Here is a 24150-nt window from a genome sequence, read left to right as displayed (position 1 = left end):
GGTTCTGTTTGTGTTTGTCATGCATGTTGGCGTTGTATGTTTTATAAAAAAAGCAAGTCAAAGATGTTGATAAAAAAATACTTGTTTAAAAAAATACTTAAAAGGTTTCAAAATTTACTTATGCCTTGACTTGGTTATTTACGAACTATTGCGCTCTTTTCTATTTATCCTCTTTTCGTATATGTGTTTCCATATATAACTCTATTAAGGTTAGCTCATGTCCAAGTTGTGTAACCTGTAAAATCAATCATCAGCTAGACTTTCTCACTAATGATCACTAACATTTTAAGAAAAATACTTCAAAATAAAACAAGCTCTTACCAGGTATTTTGCATAATTAATGAAACAAAGCAATTTGTCAGTATATTTGCAAATAGAACCGTGAGTCTTCTTGTTTTCGTTTGATGAACCACTTCATGACCGCTTTTTAAAACCCTTTAACATCAAAAATTCTAAATATCTCTCTTAATTACTCTTAGTGATGTGAGGATATATAAAATTCTTTCATACCTTAAAGTTATTTAACTCGATTATTCTCTTAGCATAGATGTTTATGTCATACTAGAAATCACATAATCTAGTTTATAAATGCATTAAACAAAAAAATATAATAAAAACTAATATTATAAAATTTTTAAAAATTATTTCACATATTAAAATTTATCTAGCTGCACTATTGTTTTCCTAGACTCACTAGTAACCCTAGGGTTTGAAGCTTCCCACCAAAATTTTTCCTTCTAATCACTTTTGTAAAATAATTAGTTTTAAAATTTAAAATATATATATTATTTAAAAATATTGATTATTTATCTACTAATCTTAAATATCTCAGCCATGCCTTAACTATAGTCATCCATTTAAAATGATCTCTTAGTTGACTCCATTGAAATAAAAGCACACTTTAATTTATTAATATTATCTTACAAAAAATAAATCTTATATGTTGTTATCTGACTTCCATTCCATTAACATTTTTAATATAATTTTTTTTTCTAATGTAATTTTTTAGCAATAAAAAAATATTTTTTTAGTTATGTAATGTTGTCTTCACATATCTAGACGTGGGTTTTGAAGATCTATGAACTTCAAAGAGATTGTTAGAAGAGATAACAATGATTATGACATCAACAGTCCTTGCATTAAATTTTAAACTACTTAATTCACCTTTACAAAACTGAATACAAAAGTTTACTTGCATAATCATAATCATATGTGAACAAATCAATGTAACCATACTCAAACTGAATACAAAAGTTTACTTGCATAATTATATGTGAACAAATCAATGTAACCATACTTATAAAACACTATTAATTAAAATATTATTTTGAAGGATTTTTTACTTTTATTATTCAACAATAATTTCTTTATTTTTTTCAATTTCATCTTCAACGTTATGTTATTTTAGAAATTATGCTTCATGTTATTTTATATATTACTTATATTGAGTTATATGTAGGTCTCAAGGAATTTTATTTTTTTGATTTCAACCTTCAACATTAAACTTTTTAGAAGTGAGGCTTCATTGTTTTTTGGTTTGCTTTCTATAGGGTTATTACAATCTTATAACTTGAGTTGAGATTTTCTCACTTTTTTATATTTTTTATTTTTTTAAATTTTATCATTCAACATTGGATTGATTAGAAATTATCCTTCATAATTTTTTTTTATTTTGCTAACACTATCCTTTTTCTTTCTTTCTTTCTTCTTCTCTTTTTTTTTTGGGTTTTTTTTTTAATTCGATCTCTTTTCAATTTTAGCCTTCAACATTTAATGGGTTAGAAATTGGGCTTCGTGATTTTTTTCTTCTTCTATCTATTAAGTTATTATGATTTCATGATCCTTGTCACAAGTTTTCCATATTAACATGGATTGACTTGCTTTTTTATTTTATTTTATTTTTAATTATTTATTTTTTAATTTAATTCTTCAAAAATGAATTGGTTTGAAGCTAGGCTTTGTAATTTTTTATATGAGGTAATCATGTTTTCAGGACTCTAATTACGGGTTTAGTTGGTTGGGATTTGGTTTTTGTGATTTTTTTTTATTTTCTTTCTATTATATTATCCTAGTCTCATGACCCAGGTCATGAGTTTGTTATGTTAACTTAGGATGTCTCATATTTTTTTTGCTCTTTTTAAAATTATTTATTTTCTAATTTTATCCTTTAACAATGGGTTGATTTAGAGTTGAGCTTTATAATTTCTTTTGATTTGTTTTTTATAGGATAATCTCATTTTCATGACTCAAGTCATGAGTATAGTTGGTTGAGGATTGAGTTTCATGAAGGATAATCTCATTTTCATGACTCAAGTCACGAGTATAGCTGGTTGAGGATTAAGTTTCATGATTTTTTTTTAATTTATTTTCTATGAAGTTATTTTGATCTCATATCTCGGATCAGGATAATTCGAGATGACTCAAATTATTGTTTTTTCATTTAAAAAAATATTTCTTTTTTGATTTTATTCTTCAATAAAAAATTGGTTAAGATTTAAGCTTCATAATTTTTTTTTCAATTTGTTTTTTATGGTGTAAACTTGCTCTGATAATTCAGGTCATAGGTTTAGTTGATTGAGAATTGGACTTTGTGATTTTTCTTATTTGTTTTCTATTAAATTATCTTGGTTACAGGTTTGTGGGGTTGAATCAACTTATATTCTTTTTAAATTATTTCTTTTCTAATTTTGTTATTTAACAATGAGTTGATTTAGAGTTCGTATTCATAAATTTTTTCAATTTTTTTTATATGAGGTAATTATATTATCCCAAATTGGTTTATGAGTTTAGCAGGTTTATTCACGTTGACTCAAGTTGTTTTTATTATTTCTTTTCTAATTTTGTTATTTAACAATGAGTTGATTTAGAGTTCGTATTCATAAATTTTTTTAATTTTTTTTATATGAGGTAATTATATTATCCCAAATTGGTTTATAAGTTTAGCAGGTTTATTCACGTTGATTCAAGTTGTTTTTATTTTTATTTTTTTAAATTGATATTTTTTTATCTTTCAATATTTTTTATTATTGAAAATTATTCTTTCTATTTTATTTCACTTTTCTTTTGATGGTATTATCGCACTCTAATAACTTAGATATAACTTAAATAGTAAAGTTTTGAGATATATTAGATTTAATCTTAAAATTAAAAATAATATTATTATTTAATACATCACTATCTTAATATTTAAAAATAATATTTTTTAATATACATCAAATTTCTAATTCATTGTTAATTTTTTTAATTAAAAAACATATTGATCGTCGTCTTTACATTTTTATATGATTTAGAAAAAAATATCTGACCCACATCTTAGTACGGGCCAGGATCTAGTTTGTATAGCCAATGTCTAATCGATCTGCATAGAGCCTTTCTTTAGCAAGCTCTTGGTGTCATGATTCACCTATCCCGCATCTTGAATGAAATTGCATGGTACAAGTTTTGCAAGTATGCTTGCTTTCTCCAACAAAACAGCAGGGCATATTTTACATGTCCCCGCTAACAATATCGAGTGTGAATCCCAAATTAGCAATTGACTCAAGAATAAAGTACAACAAAGGTACAGGGCATGAGCAAAGTGGCTAGCCTGTATTGGTGGTTGAGATTCACCTTCTCCATCTTGTAGCTGTGCCAAGTCTCCTGGCTGGCTAAACTGTATTGATCGTTGTATTGCAGAAAACATGTGGGACAGTACTCCTAGTAATCGAGCGTAAACTGCTGATAGAATTAGAAGTTATAGTGAGTGGGCGGGAGAACATGAAGGGTATGTAAGGAATTCTCAGTCACACTTCTTCGAGTGTGAAGTGTGAGCTTTCTAGCAATCGTTGCCATGAAGGAAAATTGGTAGAGGAAATGGAGCATAGTTACCCAGCGTGACCCATAACAGTTTGCTGCCGTTAGATTATTGTGAGCATTAGCGTTCAAGATTTTTACCCAGCATGATGCAGAATGAAACTCTAGAGAGGGTGGCACGCCTGGCAAATGCTCCTCTCCTCATACAAATGAAGATAGCTCTATAATGGCATAACCCTCTCCAAGCATACTGTAATAGGAGATCATGACCAGCTTTCCAATCTATAAACGAAGATGTTTGAGGAAAACGCACCAGATTGACTCTCACATGGCATGGACAGCCAGCCGGTAACAACGAGAGCAGTAAAGGAAAATTAAGCTCATAGGCATTGTTTCATGAAGAAAACCATGGGGCCTTTTTGGCACCAAATAATACAAGTCATAATGGACAGCTTTCCACATCATGCTTCCTATGCATAGAAGTGACGCTTTAACTTATGAACAGAAATTGATGATCTAATCAATGTAATCTTGATGAGCTAACTCATCTTGACTCTCAGTTTCATCAGCTTCCATTCATTTCACGCTGCATTTCACTGAGCTTTGCTAGTCACTAAATTTATGAAATCGACATATGTCCACCTTTTCTTTTCTCTGGCATTAGGTTCAAGGGAAGAGTAGCCCTCTTCACAGCTTCTGAGGAAGTTTCCCTTACCGAAAGCAGAGAAAGCCAGAGGATCGGTGTTCATTTCTACACGCCTATAAAGAAGACCCATCTTTCTCCACATCTCTAAACACTCTTTTCCATCAAAACCTATTTCTTCTGCATCAAAAAGAATACCAAAAGTGACTATATCAGGTTCCACACGACTTTCTGGTAACTTAGAGAGCAAGATCCTCAAGCGGGTGAAATCTTTCATCTTCAAATATGCTAGCAAGATAATGTTTGCAACTGTTATATTCCAACAAGCCTTTGCATCTTCCATCTCCCTAACAACAGCATCCATGCCTCTTCGACTCAAGAGACAGGCATGAGAAAGGAGGTGTAGGCACCAAACAATATCAGTCCGGCCAGTTATAGAAGTAAGATCAACAGCCAAGTCGTGCAGTCTCGAAAACATGTAGTTTGAAATATAAACCCCAGCTAATTTCCTAACCAAATCCTCCTTTACAGTGATTTTTGAGTTCCATGCCCACCTTAAAATCTTCTCCATCTTCTCCACAATCCCGAAGTTTGCATATGCCTCAAGCATCGAAATCAAAGTCGAAGACTGCAACTTCATCCTTTTGGTTCGCATAGACTGATAAACCCTTTCCATTCTTGTCAGCAATCCACCTTGCGCAAACTTTTGGATAAGCAAATTATAAGTATAGCGATCAGGTGAACACCCATCCAGCTCCATCTTCTTCAGGCACGTAGCCATCTCATCATACATTCTATAATTCCCATAAGCTTCAATCAAGCCATCATAAGTATCGCTTTCCGGGCTCAAATTCATTTCATTCATCTGATTAAGGTAAAACAAAGCATCATCAAACTTGCAATTTCTTGCATAGCCATGAATTATAGAATTGTAAACCTCTAAGGAAAGGCAGAGACCAAAACTTTTCATTTCCATAAACGCAGTAACTGCATCTTCCATTAGACCCTCTTCACCTAACAACCCTATAATCTTCTCATAATTGAATTCATTAATTCTTGTTTTCTCCACGTCCCTCCACATATGAAACACCTGTTCAGAAAACCCACAACAGAAAGACAGAGAGAGAGAGAGAAAATTCAATTTTCCTTGCTGCTAAAAATAAATAAATGAGCGAGTGAGTGTACCTGAAGAATCTGATTGGATCTTGCAGAAAGTTTAAGGAGTTTGATGACAGACCAGAAGTGCTCTTTGGACCAGTCTCCATCCTGTTGAAGCAGTTGCAAAGGGTTTTGGTTGTTGTTAAGGTTGTGAAGCAGGGACTTGAGCCTCTTGTGTTCATGGAAGCTGTCAACAAGAAGAGTTGTGTGTTTTGTTGAGTAGTCCTGGCCATGGCAGATGGTGGCATGGGCTGTTGGGTGGCGAAAACCGAGAGACAGAGAATGGGTAGTTACTAGGGTTTTGTAGTTGTTGAGTTTCCATGTCCACGGTGGTATTGAACAGTTTTGGAACTTGAGTGCCATTTTAGGTTGTTCTTAAGGACAGGTCCCGACTCTGCCCAATAAAGGAAGTCCGTTTTCTGATTGTAGATGCCCGAATAATTATCGTCGAGTTCATGGAATATATATATATATAAGCTCCTTTTGTTTTGTCATGGGAAAATGTTTTTCAGAAAAAAATAAATTTTATTTTATATTTAAATTGTTTCTATGGGATAATATCAAAAATTAATTTTAAAAATAATAAATATTATTTAAAAAATATTTTAACAAACAACCCTATAATAATATAAACTTAAAATAAATAAAAAAACTCCACTTTGTGATTGAAACAACCCTATAATAATATAAACTTAAAAAAAAACCCACCTTGTGATTACACTTAATCAGGACTAAATTATATTAAATTACAAGATAAATATTTATTTCATTAAAGTTTTCAAGGAGATAATATTAAAAAAATAAACTCGTGATTAAATAAAAAATGATTTTTTTCAATAATGGATAATAATTTTCAAACATATTTTATAAAGTTTTAAGAATATAAATGTTAAGAGATTTTAAAATATTTTTTATTTATTAAATATTTAAAAAAGTTATATTATTTTTCTAAAAAAATCTAAGGTTTTATTTTAAATATAAAAATTATAATAAGTTATTGATTAAATTTAAATTATATATGAAATTGAATTCAATTCTCCGTATAATTTAGTTCCAACTCTTAAAGTTTAATGAATAAGTATAACACAAGGAAATGAAAGCATGTGGTCTCTGTATCTGGATAAAAAAATTGATTTTTCTATTTTTCAATCTTATCCATTTGGAAGTGCGGGAACCTTTTTTTTAACGCTTTTAAAAAACATGTTTATTTTAAAAAAAAATATTAAATTTATGTTCTTATTATTATTTTGATATGCTATTATTAAAAATAAAAATAAAATTAAAAAATATTATAATATATTTTCAAGAAAAACATAAATTACAAGTGCATGGAGCCTGGATCCTTGGCAGAAAAATTGTCTTCAAATGCACTTGATTGGGAAAGCGGTTTGACGTTTCTGTAGGCAAAGGAATTGCTTTGCATTTTAAAATTGAGAAAATTATTTTAATATATTTTAAAATAAAAAATATCTTTAAAAACACCATATACTATAATATCAAATACTCATTTATATGGAAGAGTAAATTGATGAAGTTGAGATGCTTAAAATTAGGATTGTGATATAAATTCTATCATTTAACAAAAAAATTAATCGTTTTTATATGAATCAGTTTGTTGAATAAATATTATATAATGTTTCATAAAAACAACGCTACTAATATAAAAAAAAAATGTTATATTCTTTGTTCAAAAACAAGTAAAAATTAAACTCTATTCTATTAAAAATATCACAAATTCTTTTTATACTTTATTTATTTTAAGTAATTACAGACAAAATTGAATACCTGCCAAGTACGGCATCCCACAATTTTATTTAACTAATCTATTTTAATTAATCTAAATTAAAATTAAAATAATAAAATTGAAAAGGAGTTAGGCACTTGGGATTGGATGAATTAACACACCTGGCCTGCTAAGAAAAAAAGCACATGCACTTGGGTTTGAAAGGTTCAAAAACACAGCAATTGATTTTTTTTATTCAATGAAACTCGTTAGCATTAAAATTAATTTTTTCTGTCTTCGAAATTAAGACTCTCTCTCCCCTTGCCTATTTTCAAATGACTTTCTTTATTTTCTCTGGAATGTAAGGACTAAAATGTTAAGAAAATAAAGTTTTCATCCAACGATAAATTACAAAAATTATAAGGACTATAAAGGAAAAAAAGAAAAGTAGATGGACTAAACATAAGGTTTTCTAGCAAATTTCATATTGGTTACGAGATTTCTTGTTTTTTTTTTCTTTATCTAAGAAATTACAGTACATAATATGCCATGAATATAAAATTGAGATAGTATTATAAAAAAATATTAAAAAAAGTTTTATGATCAATTCCTAATAACTAAAAAAAACATTATAAATCTATATTAAAAAAAAGTTGCAGCTCAATCTAGAGAAAATAAAATGTTAAAGGACAAAAAATAAAATATAATTAAAAAAACATAAAATAATAGATCCAAACCCATCTTTTACAAAATGTAAACTCATTAACCTAGTCATGATATAGAATGATCGCGTTTGAAAGCAAATTGAATAATGTTAAAAAGCTTAATTATTGAATAATTCAATGTTCAAGGAAAAAAAATTAACTAAAAAAAGCATAAATAAATATGAGTTAACATGGGTTAATCTGTAAACCCCATAACCATGAGCATATGATTAAGATAACCTAGTAAAAAGAAAAAAAAAAGTATGAAGACTAATTTTAATAAATCAAATGTTAAAGGATTAAATTGAAATAAATATATTTTTAAAAAAGGATAAAAAAAAATTCATTCTGTTAGCTTTATAATTACAATAATGATTTAATTATATATTTTGACGATAACATAAATATTGATAATAAAATATTGATTTGATATAGTTTTGATATATACATATTATATTGATTACTCATTATATATTGCATAAAGCTTTTAAATGTTATCTTATAATGCCTAAATAATTTAATAAATAACATTTCCATATATTACATGTAGCATGATTGTGTGCCAAATACATCAATCTTGTTTTAATTGTTAAATAAAACACAATGCATGCCATACACGCATGCACACACATACTATTACAATAATTTAGACATGTTTATATTATTCAAGAAATCATTAAGCAAGTATGGAAAAGATATGCAAAGGTTAAGAACAAAGAATTTGTAAACATAACAGTTATTGATTTCGCTTATCAAGACTTTGTAATAGGATTTTGTCAAATAATACTAGACCTGTTTGAGACATCTTATAATACCCACACAATCTAAATAATTTAGACATGTTTATATCATTCAAGAAATCATTAAGCAAGTATGGAAAAGATATGCAAAGGTTAAGAACAAAGAATTTGTAAACATAACTGTTATTGATTTCACTTATCAAGACTTTGTAATAGGGTTTTGTCAAATAATACTAGACCTGTTTGGGACATCTTATAATACCCACACAATCTGTACAAACATAAAAGAACTAAAGAAAATTAAAACACAAAAATGAGACAAAATCTAGACAGTAGCTAAAATAGCAAGGCAATAGCCAAGAAAGTTCAACTGTTTGGAGAAACACTTTGATCATTTCTCAAAATAACTAGTCCATTTTTGTAAAAATTCTAGAAATTATAAGGATTCTTTAAAAACAGCCTAACTAATTATAAAATAATATAACTGATTTTATTAATAGGTAGAAAACTATGTCCAATAGTTAGTTTATTTTCTAAACCTGTAAATAGTTTTTTACTTGCTTAAAACAAGTGTGAAACTTTTATGGCAAAAATAAAAGCATTTCTCTCTTTTAATAACAACCTATAACGTTGTTGTTTCACTTATAATTATTTATAAACAAAGTTAGGTGTAAATTGATAAAATTTTCTTAGAGAGCTTAATTGTTATTTCAATCAACTATATTAAGATACTATATTGAGGAAAGTGCAAGTGATACTTTTAACATTTTAGAAAGTCTCATAGAGAGAAAATTGTGAGTGGTTTAATACATGTACTTCGACAAGTATTGATGAAAGAATTTTTGGTCTTTAGCTTATAAAAAGATCAAGATAACAATTTAATTCTAAACTTATAAAAGGATTGAGTTTGATCTCACACCCACAAAAAAATTATGTAATGATTTGATTTCACCCACTGAAAAAATGATTTATGATAATTAAAAGTCTTGAATAAAAATTCAAAGAGAGGAATAGATGGTTTGCCAAATCTTTATAAATCATAGTGTAATCTCTTTAAAATTTCAATATTTAGTTATCCTATATATATTGTTTATTGCTTTCGTATTTAATTGAATGTTTAGAATTGCATGATATTAGGTACATAATTTTAATTTATAGTTACATCTTATATATTTAACTCATTCCTTTTAATGTGTTCGTGTTGCTTTAATTATATAACAATAAATTTGCATTAACTTTTAAAATTAATGATTATAGTCATAAACCAGGAACTGGTCCCATAACAATAAATAAAATCTTAGTTATTCTGGATTAAGGCACAAACTTAATTATTATGAATATATGAATTGAAATAAGTCAATATAAAGATAAAGAAAAAAGAAATAGAAATTTAATTTTTTTTAAAAATATAAAAGGATAAAATTAAACTAAGTCAATTTTAAAAAATACAAAAAAATATATTATTATTTTTATATATTTTTATTCATTCTATTAAATGTAAAATATCTTTTTTTTTATATATATTAGAAATTAATTTAAAATTCTATTAGCTTTATGTTATGTGTGTTTCATATCTAAAATATTATTAAATTAAAAATATATAAAAATAATATTTATTTTAAATGTTTTTTATATTTTTTATATTAATATATTAAATGTACTGAAACAATTTGAAGCGGTAAAAACAAACTCGCATGCATGTCGTAATTCATTGTAGTTATTAGTTAAACAACCGTAAACCCTAATCATTTAAATACAACATTCACTTGCTGTCTCTCTGCGTAACCCGAACACGCACGCACACTTTCTCCCTCTTCTTCTCTGCGTTTCCTCCCACCCCCACCCCACCCCTAAAGCCTAGCTGAAGAAGAAGACGGCCTATCCAGCTAGGGTTTATATATAACCAAAAAAAATAAAAATCTTGAAGATCGATAATTTTTTATCCTTTGATCAGTTGGATAATAATAATAATAATAATCATAATAATAATATGGATCTCCCTAGCCTCGCTGTTGTCCTACAAGCCGCTCTTAGTCCCAATCCCGATGAACGCAAAGCCGCTGAGCAAAGACTCGATCAGGTTCAAGATTGAATAATTGATCAATTATAATATTTCTTTATTACCTTTGCGATAATCAATTCAGTTTGAGATGTGTTTTGATTGCAGTTCCAGTACACTCCTCAGCATCTCGTGAGATTGCTGCAGATTATCGTGGACAATAATTGCGACATGGCTGTGCGTCAAGTAGCTAGTATTCACTTCAAGAACTTCATTGCTAGGAACTGGGCACCCCATGAGCCTGGTATGCTATCCTCGTCGGTTAATTTTAACAGCTTGTTGTTTTTGACTAGTATATGATTGTTATTGCTTGGTTTTGTTATTATTTATCGTAGATGAGCAACCGAAGGTCTCACATAATGATAAAGCTATGGTGAGGGATCACATCCTAGTGTTTCTTGTGCAAGTTCCACCTTTGTTGAGGTATAATTGTGTGATTTCTACTGTTTTATTGAAGATTCTGATTTGTACATGTTGGGATTTTTCTCTCTCCCTCTCCTGAATTGTAATTTCTTGCCTTTAATTAGTGTTTTGTTGGATAAATATGATCTCCTGAATTTTTATTTTTTAAATTGTCAAAATTCAACTTTGTTTGTAGAATTTGTATTGGAATTTAGTGGACCATTTTAGAGGCTTTTCTGATTCTTCTTCCTTTGTATTAAATGCCATGATGTATAGGGTACAGCTGGGCGAGTGTATCAAAACAATGATCCATGCTGATTACCCAGAGCAGTGGCCGCACCTTCTGGATTGGATCAAGCATAACTTACAAGATCAGCAAGTTTATGGAGCTCTTTTTGTGTTGAGGATTCTTTCTAGAAAATACGAGTAAGGATGTGCTAGTTGTTCATGTTTTGATTCGCTTCCAAGATAATATGCCAATCACTAAGCTTTTTGACCTTTTCTCAAGTTCTGATCATGCTTGTGATTCTCTTTCTTCATTTCATAAATATCTAAACATTGATGTTGGGATCATTTTCCACAAAAAAATAGGAAAGACATAAATAACTTGCATATGGCCTTTGAGCTTGATATAGCTCAAAGATAACGACCTGGTTTTGAACAATGGACCTGTGGTGCTGATGAGAAGCGTGTTCATATAATTTTTTTTTACCTCTGTATCTTTGCACGTCAAAAAAAGAAGTCGTCATTTCTTGGCTGACTATATAATTGGCACAGATACCTGTGCTTGATAGTTAGTTAGACTGTGTGGATTGCTTTTCCCTTATTTCATCAGTGATGCTGTTTATTATCAGTGAAAAGAATCTTTCCCAAGCAATAAATTGTGGTATGAGAGTCTTGGGACTGCTCTTCAGCCCTCACTTTGGATTTCCAGTAGTGTATTGCAACAGTGAATGGGTGCTTTAAGTGAGCTTTTGTACCAATTTGACTTAGGGATTAGAAAAAACGATCCATTTAAGAATGTTGTAAGTAAGAAAATGTCACAATAGGGTTTGTTTTTGTTAGAATTCTTTGGGACCCATCGTATTCTTCCATGCAGTGAGCACATTGCTTGTGATTTTGGTTGAAGAACTCAATAAATTGTCTGATTGGTGGAATTCCATTTGTAATAATTTTTATGTCAAAATCCATATTCACCTTCTTATCTGGGATGTACTACATTAAACATCCATTCTAATATTACCGAACTTTTTCTTTCACAGGTTCAAGTCGGATGAGGAGAGGACACCTGTTTATCGCATTGTTGAGGAGACATTCTCTCATCTCCTCAACATATTCAACAAGCTTGTCCAGATTCCGAATCCTTCTCTGGAAGTAGCAGATTTGATTAAGCTTATTTGTAAAATATTCTGGTCATCTATATATGTAAGTTCTTAAATGGTAGTTACAATAGTGAACATATGTAAATTCCATATGAGGATTCCTTGTTTATTGGATGCTTCAGTATATCTATCATGGGGAGCATATTTTGCTACTTGACTTGCATTGTGCTCATATTGAGATGTTCTGTAAGCCATGCTGAAGTTCCCCTCCATGTTCATCCTTCAGTTCAGGTTATGACAATTATGAAACTTGTTCTCCCTTAATGTTTAGAGCAGTCTTGTACATGTTGTAATTTATACTCATTCAACATGTACTTTAACAACCTACTGCTGTGCTAGGAGAAGAGGACCTAATGTTGGTACACTTTGCATAATTAGTACAAAACAGTATGTTAAATACTTTTTTACCCTGTTTTAGGAATAAATTAAAGTTAGATCATATACAATTTCTACCTCTGGCATTCATAAGACATTAAGAGGTTAGGGTGCTGTCAAATGATACATATATTATTTGTTAGAACTAGGAAATATCCTAGCATTTTATGTGGTTTGTTTTTTTAGAAAATTTCTCAGACATGGCTTATTACAGTATTTTTGATGTTATGATCTACAAGTTTTAATTTATTGTCAATGATCATCAGTTGGAGATTCCAAAGCAGCTATTTGATCCAAATGTCTTCAATGCATGGATGGTTCTTTTCTTAATTGTTCTGGAGAGGCCTGTTCCTGCTGATGGCCAGCCTGTGGATCCCGAGCTTAGGAAGTCATGGGGATGGTGGAAGGTGAAGAAATGGACAATTCACATTTTGAACAGGCTATACACTCGGTAATGGTTTGGTGTTTGAAATAAGCTTGGAGTAGTTGGGATGATCATGTTGTTTATTGTGTCATGACCATTTTAAACACCTGTAGGTTTGGGGATTTGAAACTTCAAAACCCAGAAAACAAAGCTTTTGCCCAAATATTTCAGAAAAATTTTGCTGGGAAGATTTTGGAGTGCCACTTGAATTTATTGAATGTGATCCGTGTTGGTGGCTATTTACCTGACAGAGTCATCAACCTAGTTCTTCAGTACCTAAGTAACAGGTTTGTACAATATGCTTTCTCACACATACTGCTGTCATATTTTTGTTCACATTTTACATCCCATTCCTTCTTTCCATTATCATAAATATCAGCTCCCAGTTTTTTATAACTCTTTTTGGCAGTGTTCCAAACTAGTTTGTTTCTGCAAACTAGCTGGGGTCGGGAACTTGGGATTGAGGTTTGTTGTTGTTGAATGCACCTGGTTTTGGCAAGTTTGAAATTGAGGCTAGTTATTGTTGTCGTATGCATCATTTCTGGTGTGAATGGCACGTCTGCTTAATACCCAACTGATGCACTCATGAGATTTTTTTTTTTCCCTCATGGCCTTCCCTAGGGCTTGACTCTGTTTTTTGATAGTATCTTTTTGCTCATCTTTTTACTGAATTGTTCTTATTTTCCCCTTTGTTTTGGTATGGTAATTCTAAAAGCACTCATCATTTGATTGCAAGATGAAAGAAACTCAAGCTCATGTACGCAGCAGAAAAATGAACATGCCTTGGTTTCTAAAGCACGTGACTTTTATGCCTTTTGCATTATTGTGACAAGTTGTTCATCACAGTTTTATCAATGTTTTTTGTTGGGTTTGGCTAATGGGTGCCCCTTAGGGCACTTGTTAAGAGGTTAGTTATTATTAGTTTGTGGTAGTTAAATGTTGCAACAATTAGAAAAATTTGAATTCTGAACTTTTCATCTAATTACATCACAAACCCAATGCTTAAGACCCAAATGATGCACTTCTCAAACATTCAACTAGCTACCAATAACTGGTTTCTTAACAAGTTCCAAGGGCACCCACTGACATCTCCTTTTTTTCAATTTTGTGTTATGTTGCACTGCTGTATGTTGTATTGTTGCAGGCTAATGTTGTCACACTGATTTTTGCTCACATGCAGTATCTCCAAGAATAGCATGTACAATCTACTGCAACCAAGACTTGACGTTCTTCTCTTTGAGATAGTTTTCCCCCTTATGTGCTTTAATGACAATGATCAAAAGCTCTGGGATGAAGACCCACATGAATATGTGAGAAAGGGTTATGGTGAGTATCAAAATCTGGATCCATTGCTTGAAAGACTTAATTGCTTGGCATTATTGTTGGATTTGTGGGAGGTGCTGACCCTGCCATAGAATGCAATAAACCATTTGGTTAGAAAAAGACTTGAGTTTCAAGTGTACTTTTGGGCTCCAAAAACATTTTGAATAATGTTTTGGAGAATTATTAATTTGGTACTTTCAGAGGTGCTTTTCTACATGAATTGATAAACAACAAAAATATCCTTCAATTTTTTTAATAATTAATTAACTGTAGTAATTTGTTAATTAATTTGTGTTTTTATTTTCTTTAAATTTGAAATTGACGCATTACCAGCAACATTACCAAACACTTTCATGAACAATCATGAACCCATCACAGCCACAGCCACCTTTTCTCTATAAACATAAAAAGTCTACATTATTCCTTAAATGATCCTGAGTTTTAATGGTGATTCATGCATGGCCGCCTTGTGTCAGATATCATTGAAGATTTGTACAGTCCAAGGACAGCTTCCATGGATTTTGTCAGCGAGTTGGTTAGAAAACGTGGGAAGGAGAACCTTCAAAAGTTCATTCTATTCATTGTGGAAAATTTTAAGAGGTATCTTTCATTTTGAGCTTTGAAATGGATTGAAATATATTTGGATACTTAATGTTTCTCATATTGATGTTTTCCTTTTTGTAGATATGATGAAGCACCATTGGAATATAAACCCTATCGACAAAAGGATGGTGCTCTACTTGCTATTGGAGCACTTTGTGATAAGCTGAAACAAACTGACCCTTACAAATCTGAGCTGGAGCGTATGTTAGTGCAACATGTTTTCCCTGAGTTCAGCAGTCCTGTTGGCCACCTTAGAGCAAAGGTTCAGTGCTCTTTTAGCTCTCTTCTTTTTTTGGAATAATTTTTCTGTTTGGCATTTTATATTTTAGTTATACCCCGTTGTTATTGGTTCTTGTACTTTAATATTAATCGCGGGTCCCAGATTGCAAAGTCTATATGTTAGTTCATTAAGAGTCAGCTTTTTTTTTTTTTTTTTGGTGTGGATATTAGGCTGCATGGGTTGCTGGACAATATGCCCACATTAACTTCTCAGACCAGAACAATTTCCGTAAAGCTTTACACAGTGTTGTTTCTGGGTTGCGTGATCCTGAGCTTCCTGTGCGTGTTGACTCAGTTTTTGCATTGCGAAGCTTTGTTGAAGCCTGCAAAGGTATGAATCTGCTCTATTCTCTAGCTCTCTTTCTATTTCTATTTCTATCTCTATCTATCTATAAATCTTTCTAAATGAATTCCATGTATGACTCAGATTTAAGTGAGATCCGCCCGATTCTTCCTCAACTTCTTGATGGTATGTGATCATACTCATTGACAGTTCATTTTGGTTTGTGATGACATTAATTTCGGAAGTCAGTTAAATAGAGTTGGCTTCTCCTTGTTCATAGATCTTTTTTTTTTTTTTTTTTACCAGTGCCCCAGCTTTTTAGTTTTTTTTTCTTGCATTCAATTCTATAGGCTATTAATAGCATGAGACCAATTAGCCTTTGTTAAAAAGTTTCTAAAAGTGCTGATGTAACTCATTTATTTTTTCTTCCTCCCATCCAGAGTTCTTCAAACTAATGAATGAGGTAGAGAATGAGGACTTGGTATTTACTCTGGAAACTATAGTGGACAAATTTGGTGAGGAGATGGCACCCTATGCTCTTGGATTATGCCAGAATTTGGTAATACTCATCAGTTCTGATTGCATGCTATAGTTGTTGGACATTTATGTCTGACTGAGACAGACATTGTACCTTTATTTCAGGCAGCTGCATTTTGGAGATGCATGAATACTGCAGAAGCTGATGATGAAGCTGATGATCCTGGTGCTTTAGCTGCAGTCGGTTGTTTGCGCGCAATAAGCACAATTCTTGAGTCAGTCAGCAGGCTACCTGATCTTTTTGTCCAAGTTGAGCCAACTTTGCTTCCTATAATGCGTAGAATGCTGACAACCGATGGCCAAGGTATGCATGCATCCATTGGCTTGTCTTATCTTCTCTGAAGGGCACCCATTGAATTCTGCAATGACTGCTGCTTGGAATATTAGGACTTGCTTGTATCCTTGTGATATGCTCTAATTAGTAGAATTTTTATTTTTTTCTAGTCATTCTGGTTCTGTTAGCCAATCTGGCTGTGTCAGATCCAGTGAGATTGGTTTGTGATGCGGTTCGAAGGCCAGTTGAGTTCTCTTACTCCTGCATGCTCTTGGCAATCCAGTCTTCTTTCCTGTTACTCTCCTGGGAATGATACATCTATGCCTTGTAGCATGTAAATCTATATCCTGTGCTAGCTTGTAACTTGATTGGAAAAATACTAATGCTGGACCATAAAGTGTTTTGACAACTTAGACTTTGCAATTGAGTTCCCATCTCCATGTTTTTCATTGAAACTTACATGAAGTATTTTTTTTAATTTTTTTTTCATGTAAAAAATGTTGGAATTAAATCTATTCTGAGCCTAAATCTCTGGTTAAAGCTTAATTCTCTCTGATGGCATGATATTGATTGAGCCTTTTGTTCTATTGGTGAAATTGAACTCTTTTTATATCTTTCTGCAGAGGTGTTTGAAGAAGTTTTGGAAATTGTTTCATATATGACCTTTTTCTCTCCAACGATATCTACAGAGATGTGGTCTCTTTGGCCCTTGATGATTGAAGCACTGGCAGATTGGGCAATTGATTTCTTTCCAAGTACGTATTTAGTTCATCAACTTCTTCTGCCACTCGTAACATCTTGGTAGCTAATGCTGTCTTTGGTATTTTATACCCTACTAAATGTATTAGGAAATTAATGTTTCTAAACTGCTACCATTATTGACTAGCTTGAACAAGATAACAAAATCGAGGGTCTGTGATTGAATGAATTAAATTTGTTTTATGATGCTTTTAAATATTTAGTCCTTGTAACAGTTCTAATGCTGTTATGCTCTGCTACAGACATTCTGGTTCCCTTGGACAACTATATATCCAGGGGGACTGCGCATTTCCTTGCATGCAGAGAACCAGATTACCAACAAAGTCTTTGGAACATGATTTCATCTGTGAGTTATTCTAGAATCATTAAATACCTTTTTTTTCTTTTGCTAATTGTGCAATTGAAACATGAAGAATGAAGATACTATTTTCTTGAACATTCTTTAATTTATTTTATCTACTTATCTTTGTTTTTTGGTCTATGTTTTTTGTTCTTTTGCAGATCATGGCAGATAAAAACTTGGAAGACAATGACATAGAACCAGCACCGAAGCTTATTGAAGTGGTTTTTCAGAACTGTAAAGGGCAAGTGGATCAGTGGGTTGAGCCATTTATGAGAATCACTGTTGAGCGGTTGCGTCGAACTGAGAAATCATACTTGAAATGTCTTCTTATGCAAGTGGTAAGGAATTATAATGTTACTTTACAAATCTTTGATGCATGACTTTTCCTACTTTACAAATCTTTGATGCATGACTTTTTTTTTTTTTTTGATTATACTTTACCCTCCGAACTCCCTTTGATTATGCTTTGCCCCCTGAACTCCATATCTTGCTCCCTTTTCTCTTGGGGATTGGTTATTTCCCAGGCTTGACTTTTTCAAGTTGTTTGAAACTTTGAATATTCACATCGTACAAGGTTAGAGTAGGAAGGTAGTATTCCTAACCTTGACTACGAGCGGAGAGGCCTAGAGTGTGTGATTGTGGAACCGGCTCGTGTTTCACACTATGACTAATCATTTAAGGTTTTTTTTTTTAATTAGGAATTTTAGGTCTTTATTGGTAAACAGGGAGTGTTGGATTGTGGGGTTTGTTATGATAATGTGGGTAATTTTTTATTGGTAATTCACACTCGTTGGAATAAACAAATAATGTTGCTTTGGCTATTCATCGTTATTGATATATTGGAAGCTGGCTTGTCAAGGATTCTCCATGGGATAATGGATATTGTAATTTCATGTTATTTTATCAAAGATCCATTTCTTGAGAAATTTGAGATTGTTCAGTCCACTTCATTCCCAGGGAATTTCTGCCTCCGATAACCTCTTTTACTTTTAAAATTATGTTTGTCTTCTAATGTGCTCTCTCTCTGTGATCGAGAGTCAGTTAACTATTGCTGGTGACTCCAAAATTTTCATTTGACAACCTGAACTAGCTCCTCTAACTGATAGATCTATAAAACAAGGCACCTGTTAAAATTCCATGTCACATGCATTCCTGATGTTGGGGTAACAGAAGAATTTATTAGATCTGCCATTTCCTAGCCAATCAATTTTCTTCATAGAACATTTTAATCTGTTATTGTAAGTTTCATACTACTCAGTTTCCTAGTTGGTAGGAATACAGGTTCCTATTGCAACTGTATGCGTTGGGTTAGTTCCATTCTTGGTGTTCACTTATGAGTCTTTGGGTTATATGTTATAACTCTCAAGTTTCTTGAGTTGCCTGAAAAGAATGATTTTGTGAACTGATTAATCTTTATGTACGAAGTATCATCCTGCACATGCTATAAGCATGTGTCACAGATATTGCACCTTTTTTTTCTTTTTCTTTTTTTATCTCTTGCATACCAACCTATACTAGGTTATCCTGATTTATGGCTGAGATTTGGCTTCTGAGAGGTGGGAAATCGAAATCTGACATTCAGGTTTATTTGATATTCTTGTAAAAATGTCTCATTTTGAGGTAGCTAGTAGTTAATGCTTTTGGTAGCTTAACAAGATCACTCCCTTTTAAGTGAATTTCTTTTTTGTCTGTAGTAGGCTACCCATTGTATTTGAATTGAGATTTTGTTAAAAGGATACCCTTCTGAATTTTCTGTGTAGGTTGCAGATGCTCTTTACTACAATCCAGCTTTGACCCTCAGCATATTGCACAAACTTGGTGTTGCTACTGAGATCTTCAATCTATGGTTCCAGATGTTGCAGCAAGTGAAAAAGAGTGGTGTCCGGGCAAATTTTAAAAGGTAACTTTTCTTAAACTTTTATTCTCTATCCTTGGGCTTCATATGAGCTGTAAAGTGGAGTTCTATTTTTCTCCTATTCTCATTAAACGGTTTCTATGATTTGGTGGAGCATACTTAGTGATTTCTGTGGTGCAGGGAACATGATAAGAAAGTTTGTTGTCTGGGATTGACATCACTGCTTGCTCTCCCCGCGGATCAATTGCCAGGAGAGGCTCTGGGGCGAGTTTTCACAGCCACTCTTGATCTCCTAGTTCAATACAAGGATCAACTTGCAGGTCAGACTCTGTCTCTCTCTTCTGCCTGTTTTTTCCCACTGCCATGATCTTTCTTCATTATATGTTAGGTAGAATATTGATATTCTTATGTACATAATGTGTTGGGACAGAAGCTGCGAAGGAGGAAGAAGCTGAGGATCTTGGTGATATGGATGGTTTCCAGACTGATGATGAAGATGATGATGGTGATGGGTCTGACAAAGAAATGGGAGTTGATGCTGAGGATGGGGATGAAGCTGATAGCATTAAACTTCACAAGTTAGCTGCACAGGTGTGATCATTTTTTCATATTTCATTCTTAATGAGAATCCATGGCTTTTTAACCCCATATTTTCTTCAGTATGCGGGTGATATTGGTAGCCTTGATCTCTATTTTGTTTTTATTGGAAATGAATATTAAGCATACTATACATGTCGCTTCCATCTAAAATCCAGTTTGTTTAAAAGAGAAATCAATTTACTCCCTATCCCAGGAGAATGCATACGTTCTCAATTTTATCCAATTTGAATTGCATGTCCTTGCTGAAAAAGTCAAAGCATGTACTTTATCACCCTCAGTTCCTGCATTACCCTTTACATTTCCCTCCTAATTTCTTTCATGGTCGCACTTATGAAAGCACATTATTAAGTGCAAGCTGGCAATGCAAGTTGATTCAATGATTCTCCTCTGAGCCTGAACTTTTTCTAAGAGAACAGCATGAACTTCAATTGTTGAAAATCTAAAATTTTGAGGGGTCAAAGATCCATTTTAGAAGTAAAATTGTCTGTCATGATTATTTTTTAACAAATGACACACAAATAGACAATTAATAAATTCCCAAAGAGTTTACTAAAATTACAATGCTTGCCATTGTCTCCGCTCGTGATTTTCGCTAGGTTAGGTTTACTTCATGATATGTAACATCACTCTTGGAAAAGCAGCAATTGGTTGACGGTATGGCTGCCGCCTTGATATAAAAACTTTCAAACTGGTATTTGGTTGGTGTTTTATGAGCCCAATCATTTCATTATAACACAGTATGGCAGCTTGCCAAGTGCTCTGGAGTTTCTCCTGTGCCTGTACCCTTGATAGTCTATGATGAAGGTGAAACAAATGGAGCCAGCTTCTCTTATATCTGCTTGCCCATTTATATGATATTGCATGACCAAAATGTTGCCATGTCCCGTAAGTGTTCTGACCTTGCAATTGATTTCCTTGTGCGATCTCCATTCACTTTAAGCCGTATATATACCTTGATACTGTATCTCACAGGTGAACTTCTGTGTTGGGATTGATAATTTACGCCAATTATATCTTTTTCCATATTGATTTGATAAGTTGTTCAAAATGCATTGAGCTATAACATGGTAGCTTGGATGGATTTTACATGAGATCGTTTTCAAATTTCTCGTCATATCAAACTAATTTTTAAAACCTTGGTTTATGGAGAAGTTGAGCTGGTCAGTGAATTCTGATTGAAGTTTCACTGAGCTGCTTGTTTCATGTTTTTCCTAACTCTTTTATACTACACATTCTTGGGCATTTTACTCAATCATCACCTGCTATGTGCACACCACAGGCAAAATCTTTCCGCCCACATGATGAGGATGACGATGACACTGATGATGACTATAGTGATGATGAGGAGTTGCAATCACCGATTGATGAGGTGGACCCTTTCATTTTCTTTGTGGACACAATCAAAGGCAAGGGGAACCTCTACTGTGATAGTAAATAAGAGAAGATTTAAGACTAATTCTTGGTGCCATCTAACCATGAACTTTTGTTGTTTTTGGTCTGTTGAATCAGCCATGCAAGCATTGGATCCATTAAGGTTCCAGAACCTTACACAGACACTTGACTTTCATTTTCAAGCGCTAGCAAATGGTGTTGCCGAGCATGCTGAGCAGAGGAGGGCAGTGATCGGAAAAGAAAAATTGGAGAAGACATCTGCTGCCAGTGCTTTGTAATTTAGTGGCTTGGAGGCCTTGTGGTCAAAGTTGTTCATTGCTGTCCAGTTCATGCATACTGCATTGGAGTCATTGCCATTCTCATTAAAGCATTTTCTTAGTTCGATGGTCACAGGTCAGTCAGACCTGAAGAATTCTCAGGCTGGAGTTATTGTGGAGCTTTGCACATTTGAGTTCCCAATTAGCCTGCGGATTGTGGGATAAGTGGGCTGTGACTTTCTCTGCCATGGGTTCAGGTTAGTCATTGTTTGGTGAGTCTGGTCAATTCTACTTCAGAAGAGGCCTGTCACGGCTAGTTTGTGTTATTCTCTCTGTTTCTCCTGTTGTATTTTTTGTTTGGGCTTGGGGGAAGAGATTCTTTTGTTTTAATCTCCTTTCCACTCTCACCTCTTCCCGGGGTTGATTTGAGACCCCACTGGTCCGCTTGTGTTTGAAATCAAGAAGTACCACATGCATAGAGTTCATGTCATAGGGATGGGAATCATTTTGGAGCGGTCAACCTTGTAATGATAATTTTTTCTTATAAGAAGTAGCCAATATTCTTTTTTTCTAGCCTTCCTATTTTTGTCCCATTTTGTAACGAGTATAGTCTACAAACATTAAGAAACATCGATCCGCATGGGATCTTGGAGCTTCGGGGCTTACTGCAGAGGCTTTCCAAGGGTAGCTTGCTGCTGGTTGTAAAACAGTTAATATTCTTTATATAATGTGGTGGGAAGAGAAGATTGGTTTGTATATGATGCTCATTTTCATAAATCATCCTGGTAAAACCTAGATTTCTCTCTTGCTGCCGGCTTGTATGCTCTTAACACGATTTACATGGTTTCATGGTTTGTGCCGTGCCTGTGCATTCTTGCTTGAAATAGTGATCTGGTTTTGTCAATGGAAATGCTGTTTTCCTGTGATGAGTTCCTCGGATAAATGGCTGCCAGCTGCATAGGAACTAAAGAACATGGGCCTTGCAAGGTCAAGTAATCATAGCCTGCCATTTTCGTAGAATTAATTCTGAGGAATCATGTTTGAATGTCGCTGCCATTAAGAAACACTGGATTGTTACAACTCAGTGGAGGAACAAGAGGAGAAGAAGCTGAAGAACATGGTAGTCACATGAATAAGTCATGAGAAATCAGCTATATAAGCCAAGGTGAAGGTTACCACGTGAGATTCAAGCAATAACAAATGATTTCTTTGTAACCTCCAGCTGACCTAAATGCAAAGGCTCTCTCTCTCTTTTTCCATCAAACTATATTAAGCTTCCTCCACATGAATTCAAAAATGAATTTTATACTTTATTATGTTTTTATTTTTTAGTAAAATATGAAACATTATGCTTTCCTTGCATTAATTTATCTTGTGTACTATGCTACACCGCAGTATATCAGAGGTGATTACGTGATGAGTTCAGCCTCTCAATTATAACAAACTCAGTTTCAACATACTTGCAAGTTAAATCTTCACTTTCGTCACTCAAAAAGGGAGAGAGTATATAGAACCACAAAAAGAAAAGAGATGAATAAAGAGTCAACATAAATGCCGGAGGACTATTAATTAATGCACTATAAATGATCAAAATCATCACCCTTTGTGACATTTCTTCTCATTTTTTTCTTTTCCCGTTTTTAAATTCTGATTAGTGGTTGCTACTGCTTGGAGAGGAATCTTCATCACCAGCTAACAGAAAGTGATTAATGCCGAAGATGATTAGCCCAAGCAGCGTCCACCTATCTCGTTATCATGAAACAATGACAATCCACCAATCCAATCAAAAAGTCCCTCTTAACTAGAAGACAATCTCTAGGGATTTGATGTTTGTTAACACTGTGTGGTAAAGAAAATAATAAGAAATTAGTATTGAGTGAGGCTTGCTTCTTCATGCCCTCAAAGCAATGCTATCTATGATGGACCTCTTCTTGTTTCTGTATTCTATAGAGTGTTAAGCACGTTGTTGATCTTTCCATTTGTTCGTGGAATCTACAGAAACAAAGAAAAAAATCCTTCGAAATATTCTTTTCAAGACCTCAAGAGCACAAAAAGTTGACTCTCTGCATTTTGGGTCTTGTTTATTCGTTGAAAAGTATTTTATTTTAAAAATAAAATTTTTAGAAATAAATTATTTTATCATATTTGGTAATATAATAAAAAATAAATTAAAAAATACTTTTAAGTATTTGGTTATGTTATGAAAAATAAACTAGAAAATAACTTATTAATATTTTATTTTA

General features: G+C 32.7%; 2 protein-coding genes across 5 annotated transcripts; one reads left to right on the top strand and one right to left on the bottom strand.

Annotated features, from left to right (window-relative positions):
- Window positions 1–3509: 3509 nt before the first annotated feature.
- LOC105107684 (Pentatricopeptide repeat (PPR) superfamily protein) lies at window positions 3510–6030 on the bottom strand. Of its 3 annotated transcripts, none has more exons than XM_011001702.1 (3): window positions 5621–6030; window positions 4368–5525; window positions 3510–4205 (listed from the first exon to the last, which is right to left on the bottom strand). In XM_011001702.1, exons 1-2 carry the CDS (start codon window positions 5954–5956, stop codon window positions 4386–4388), a joined length of 1476 nt encoding a protein of 491 aa, XP_011000004.1. In that variant the 5' UTR covers window positions 5957–6030; the 3' UTR covers window positions 3510–4205; window positions 4368–4385. The 3 variants fall into 3 exon arrangements, with proteins under 3 accessions (XP_011000004.1, XP_011000003.1, XP_011000002.1); XM_011001701.1 differs by having other exon boundaries at window positions 3510–4230; window positions 4377–5525; XM_011001700.1 differs by having other exon boundaries at window positions 3513–5525.
- A 4502-nt stretch (window positions 6031–10532) lies between these two features.
- LOC105107683 (probable importin-7 homolog) lies at window positions 10533–22684 on the top strand. Of its 2 annotated transcripts, none has more exons than XM_011001698.1 (22): window positions 10533–10840; window positions 10928–11063; window positions 11155–11242; window positions 11498–11647; window positions 12484–12646; window positions 13245–13429; window positions 13516–13689; window positions 14583–14728; window positions 15202–15325; window positions 15410–15590; window positions 15779–15938; window positions 16035–16076; window positions 16331–16449; window positions 16533–16731; window positions 17325–17456; window positions 17703–17806; window positions 17962–18141; window positions 19564–19703; window positions 19839–19978; window positions 20092–20249; window positions 21538–21664; window positions 21768–22684. In XM_011001698.1, exons 1-22 carry the CDS (start codon window positions 10751–10753, stop codon window positions 21926–21928), a joined length of 3099 nt encoding a protein of 1032 aa, XP_011000000.1. In that variant the 5' UTR covers window positions 10533–10750; the 3' UTR covers window positions 21929–22684. The 2 variants fall into 2 exon arrangements, with proteins under 2 accessions (XP_011000000.1, XP_010999999.1); XM_011001697.1 differs by having other exon boundaries at window positions 20089–20249.
- Window positions 22685–24150: the final 1466 nt, after the last annotated feature.

This window comes from Populus euphratica, unplaced genomic scaffold, assembly GCF_000495115.2.
Source record: "Populus euphratica unplaced genomic scaffold, PopEup_1.0 scaffold170.1, whole genome shotgun sequence".
NCBI lineage: Eukaryota > Viridiplantae > Streptophyta > Magnoliopsida > Malpighiales > Salicaceae > Populus > Populus euphratica.
Note: the sequence above shows the minus strand (reverse complement) of the source record. Positions and strands in the feature narration are given on the sequence as shown.

What these genes read in the sequence shown, in the direction of transcription:
- LOC105107684 (XM_011001702.1), bottom strand. Translation starts at nt 5,956, where the DNA reads ATGGCACTCAAGTTCCAAAACTGTTCAATACCACCGTGGACATGGAAA. An exon ending in GATCCAATCAGATTCTTCAG is followed by an intron (nt 5,526 to 5,620) that starts GTACACTCACTC and finishes TTTTCTGAACAG; the next exon opens with GTGTTTCATATGTGGAGGGA.
- LOC105107683 (XM_011001697.1), top strand. Translation starts at nt 10,751, where the DNA reads ATGGATCTCCCTAGCCTCGCTGTTGTCCTACAAGCCGCTCTTAGTCCC. An exon ending in TTGAACAGGCTATACACTCG is followed by an intron (nt 13,430 to 13,515) that starts GTAATGGTTTGG and finishes AAACACCTGTAG; the next exon opens with GTTTGGGGATTTGAAACTTC. An exon ending in TTGGATTATGCCAGAATTTG is followed by an intron (nt 16,450 to 16,532) that starts GTAATACTCATC and finishes CCTTTATTTCAG; the next exon opens with GCAGCTGCATTTTGGAGATG.